Below are 5,000 nucleotides of genomic sequence, written 5' to 3' on the forward strand. Positions count from 1 at the left end.
GATGTGGGCTGCAGTGGTCTGTAGATGTGGTCTGTAGCGGTCTGTAGATGTGGTCTGTAGCGGTCTGTAGATGTGGGCTGCAGTGGTATGTAGATGTGGTCTGTAGTGGTCTGTAGATGTGGGCTGCAGTGGTCTGTAGTGGTCTGTAGATGTGGTCTGTAGATGTGGTCTGTAGTGGTCTGTAGATGTGGGCTGCAGTGGTCTGTAGATGTGGTCTGTAGTGGTCTGTAGATGTGGTCTGTAGCAGTCTCTAGATGTGGTCTGTAGCTGTCTGTAGATGTGGTCTGTAGTGGTCTGTAGATGTGGGCTGCAGTGGTCTGTAGATGTGGTCTGTAGATGTGGGCTGCAGTGGTCTGTAGATGTGGTCTGTAGCGGTCTGTAGATGTGGTCTGTAGCGGTCTGTAGATGTGGGCTGCAGTGGTCTGTAGATGTGGTCTGTAGCGGTCTGTAGATGTGGTCTGTAGCGGTCTGTAGATGTGGGCTGTAGCAGTCTGTAGATGTGGTCTGTAGCGGTCTGTAGATGTGGTCTGTAGCGGTCTGTAGATGTGGTCTGTAGTGGTCTGTAGAAGTGGTCTGTAGTGGTGTGGTCTGTAGTGGTCTCTAGATGTGGTCTGTAGTGGTCTGTAGATGTGGTCTGTAGATGTGGGCTGTAGCGGTCTGTAGATGTGGGCTGCAGTGGTCTGTAGATGTGGTCTGTAGATGTGGTCTGTAGTGGTATGTAGATGTGGTCTGCAGTGGTCTGTAGATGTGGTCTGTAGTGGTCTGTAGATATGGGCTGCAGTGGTCTGTAGATGTGGTCTGTAGTGGTCTCTAGATGTGGGCTGCAGTGGTCTCTAGATGTGGGCTGCAGTGGTCTCTAGATGTGGTCTGTAGTGGTCTGTAGATGTGGTCTGCAGTGGTCTGTAGATGTGGTCTGTAGTGGTCTGTAGATGTGCGCTGCAGTGGTCTGTAGATGTGGTCTGTAGCGGTCTGTAGATGTGGGCTGCAGTGGTCTGTAGATGTGGGCTGCAGTGGTCTCTAGATGTGGTCTGTAGTGGTCTGTAGATGTGGTCTGGAGTGGTCTGTAGATGTGGTCTGCAGTGGTCTGTAGATGTGGTCTGCAGTGGTCTGTAGATGTGGGCTGTAGTGGTCTCTAGATGTAGGCTGTAGTGGTCTCTAGATGTGGTCTGTAGCGGTCTGTAGATGTGGTCTGTAGATGTGCGCTGCAGTGGTCTGTAGTGGTCTCTAGATGTGGTCTGTAGTGGTCTCTAGATGTGGGCTGTAGTGGTCTCTAGATGTGGGCTGTAGTGGTCTGTAGATATAGTCTGTAGTGGTCTCTAGATGTGGGCTGTAGTGGTCTCTAGATGTGGGCTGTAGTGGTCTCTAGATGTGGTCTGTAGTGGTCTGTAGATGTGGGCTGCAGTGGTCTGTAGTGGTCTCTAGATGTGGTCTGTAGTGGTCTCTAGATGTGGTCTGTAGTGGTCTCTAGATGTGGGCTGTAGTGGTCTGTAGATGTGGTCTGTAGTGGTCTGTAGATATAGTCTGTAGTGGTCTCTAGATGTGGGCTGTAGTGGTCTCTAGATGTGGTCTGTAGTGGTCTCTAGATGTGGGCTGTAGTGGTCTCTAGATGTGGTCTGTAGTGGTCTCTAGATGTGTTCTGCAGTGGTCTCTAGATGTGGTCTGTAGTGGTCTGTAGATGTGGGCTGCAGTGGTCTGTAGTGGTCTGTAGATGTGGGCTGCAGTGGTATGTAGATGTGGTCTGTAGTGGTCTGTAGATGTGGGCTGCAGTGGTCTGTAGTGGTCTGTAGATGTGGGCTGCAGTGGTATGTAGATGTGGTCTGTAGTGGTCTGTAGATGTGGGCTGCAGTGGTCTGTAGTGGTCTGTAGATGTGGGCTGCAGTGGTCTGTAGATGTGGGCTGCAGTGGTCTGTAGATGTGGGCTGCAGTGGTCTGTAGATGTGGGCTGTAGTGGTCTGTAGATGTGGGCTGTAGTGGTCTCTAGATGTGGTCTGTAGTGGTCTCTAGATGTGTTCTGCAGTGGTCTCTAGATGTGGTCTGTAGTGGTCTGTAGATGTGGGCTGCAGTGGTCTGTAGTGGTCTGTAGATGTGGGCTGCAGTGGTATGTAGATGTGGTCTGTAGTGGTCTGTAGATGTGGGCTGCAGTGGTCTGTAGTGGTCTGTAGATGTGGGCTGCAGTGGTATGTAGATGTGGTCTGTAGTGGTCTGTAGATGTGGGCTGCAGTGGTCTGTAGTGGTCTGTAGATGTGGGCTGCAGTGGTCTGTAGATGTGGGCTGCAGTGGTCTGTAGATGTGGGCTGTAGTGGTCTCTAGATGTGGTCTGTAGTGGTCTGTAGATGTGGTCTGTAGTGGTCTGTAGATGTGGGCTGCAGTGGTCTCTAGATGTGGTCTGGGACCGTCTCCAAGGCCTCCGCCGGGTCTCGGTCCACGTCCACGTTCTGAGGAGGAGACAAAGAGGACTTCAGGGTCACAGAGTATATATATACATATATGTATGTATGTACATATACATATATATATATATACACATATATATATATATATACATATATACATATATATATATATATATATATATATATATATATGTATATATGTATATATATATATATATATATATATATACATAATATATATAAATATATATATATATATATATATATATGTGTGTATATATATATATATATATACACACATATATATATATATATATATGTATGTATGTACATATACATATATATATATACACACATATATATATATACATATATACATATATATATATATATATATATATATATGTATATATATATATATATATATATATATATATATATATATATATATGTATATATATATATATATATATATATATATGTATATATATATATATATATATATATATATATATATATATATATGTGTGTATATATATATATATACACACATATATATATATATACACGTTGGTGAGAACAACAATAACTATTTAAAGCACCACTGGTTTGTCTCTGTGTGTGTTGACGGCTTCGATCTTGAGGAAGACGGACTCCACTTTGCAGCCTGAGAGGAAAATAAAGACAAAAGTGTGAGAGAGGTTCAAAGCCCAGGGGAGTCGAGCTGCTGAGGACAGAGGGACCGAGGACAGAGGAACTGAGGACAGAGGGACCGAGGACAGAGGGACCCGAGGACAGAGGGACTGAGGACAGAGGGACTGAGGACAGAGGGACCGAGGACAGAGGGACCCGAGGACAGAGGGACAGAGGGACTGAGGACAGAGGGACTGAGGACAGAGGGACTGACCGTAGGCCACCGGGGTGAGCTTCAGGACCGTGTGCAGAGGACACTTCAGGTAGGGCAGCTCGTCTGAGAGGAGAACAAGGAGAAAGACTTAGAGACTGGAGGAAGATACATGATGCGTTCAGGCTCCGCTCAGTGAACATGAGCACTGGCTGAAGCTACATGATAACGTTCTCATGGTGCGTTCAGGCTCTGCTCAGTGAACATGAGCGCTGGCTGAAGCTACATGATAACGTTCTCATGGTGCGTTCAGGCTCTGCTCTGTGAACATGAGCACTGGCTGAAGCTACATGATAACGTTCTCATGGTGCGTTCAGGCTCTGCTCTGTGAACATGAGCACTGGCTGAAGCTACATGATAACGTTCTCATGGTGCGTTCAGGCTCTGCTCTGTGAACATGAGCACTGGCTGAAGCTACATGATAACGTTCTCATGGTGCGTTCAGGCTCTGCTCTGTGAACATGAGCGCTGGCTGAAGCTACATGGAGACGCTGCCGCTCACGAGCCGTCTTGTCCAGGAAGTAGGCCAGCAGGCAGCGCATCACGGCCTGGTGGCAGATCACCAACACGTTCTCCTGCCGCTCCAGCTCCATGATGACCGGCTCCAGACGCTGGACCAGGTCCTCGTAAGACTGGGTCAGAGGAAGGGGGGGGTCAAGGAAATGACTTAGTAGCTCCTAATAATGACTTAGTATCTAATAATGACTTAGTAGCTCCTAATAATGACTTAGTATGTTACAATAATGACCATGTATCTCATAATGACTTAGTATCTCATAATAATGACTTAGTATAGCATACTAATGACTTAGTATCTCATAATAATGACTTAGTATCACATACTAATGACTTAGTATCTCATAATAATGACTTAGTATCGCATACTAATGACTTAGTATCTCATAATAATGACTTAGTATCGCATACTAATGACTTAGCATCTCATAGTAATGACTTAGTATATCATAGCAATGACTTAGTATCTCATAATAATGACTTAGTATCTCATAGTAATGACTTAGTATCTCAGGTGAAAGGTGTCATGTGACAGGTGACATGTGACAGGTGAAAGCTGCCAGGTGACAGCTGACAGGTGCAAGCTGACAGGTGACAGGTGAAAGCTGACAGGTGACAGGTGGCAGCTGACAGATGCTATGTGACAGCTGACAGGTGAATGCTGACAGGTGACAGATGCCATGTGACAGCTGACAGGTGAAAGCTGACAGTTGACAGGTGGCAGCTGACAGATGGCAGCTGACAGGTGACAGGTGACAGGTGGCAACAGGAGTCCTCACCTCTCCTTTCGGGTAGCGGTAGCGGTACTTGTCCTGGTCCCTCAGTGCAAACTCCTCTGGGTAATTCTCCTGGATCGCCTCATACGTCATGTCCTCACAAACCCCCTAAGACACAGAGAAGACCGTCTGAAGACACACAGCCCTCCTCACACACACACACACACACTCTCACTCTCACACACACACACACACACACACACACACACACACACACTCACGGCGTCGATCTCGTTGAGGGCCTTCCACTGCTCGTACGGGACCCCCAGGGCCTCGGCGGTCTGGATGGTTCTCTTCATGTGGCTCGTCCAGACCTTCAGGTCCATGATGGACTGACCACGCATGTAGAGGCCCAGAGCACTGGCAAACTACACACACACACACAAACAGAGACACACACACACACAGAGA

General features: G+C 46.9%; 1 protein-coding gene across 1 annotated transcript in view; it reads right to left on the reverse strand.

The window, feature by feature from the left end:
* Window positions 1-2,337: 2,337 nt before the first annotated feature.
* Window positions 2,338-5,000, reverse strand: part of LOC306743592 (6-phosphofructo-2-kinase/fructose-2,6-bisphosphatase) — a gene marked incomplete at its 5' end in the record, with an annotated part of 10,444 nt that continues 7,781 nt past the window's right edge. Inside the window, 6 exons of the mRNA XM_079226120.1 lie at window positions 2,338-2,435; window positions 2,996-3,060; window positions 3,301-3,363; window positions 3,800-3,929; window positions 4,593-4,697; window positions 4,811-4,957. Of these exons, the coding sequence (XP_079082246.1) occupies window positions 2,376-2,435; window positions 2,996-3,060; window positions 3,301-3,363; window positions 3,800-3,929; window positions 4,593-4,697; window positions 4,811-4,957 (570 nt within the window). The 3' untranslated portion in view covers window positions 2,338-2,375. The remainder of the gene's footprint in view (window positions 2,436-2,995; window positions 3,061-3,300; window positions 3,364-3,799; window positions 3,930-4,592; window positions 4,698-4,810; window positions 4,958-5,000) is intronic.

The sequence above is a fragment of the Taurulus bubalis genome, assembly GCF_910589615.1.
Source record: "Taurulus bubalis genome assembly, chromosome: 11".
Classification (NCBI taxonomy): Eukaryota; Metazoa; Chordata; class Actinopteri; order Perciformes; family Cottidae; genus Taurulus; species Taurulus bubalis.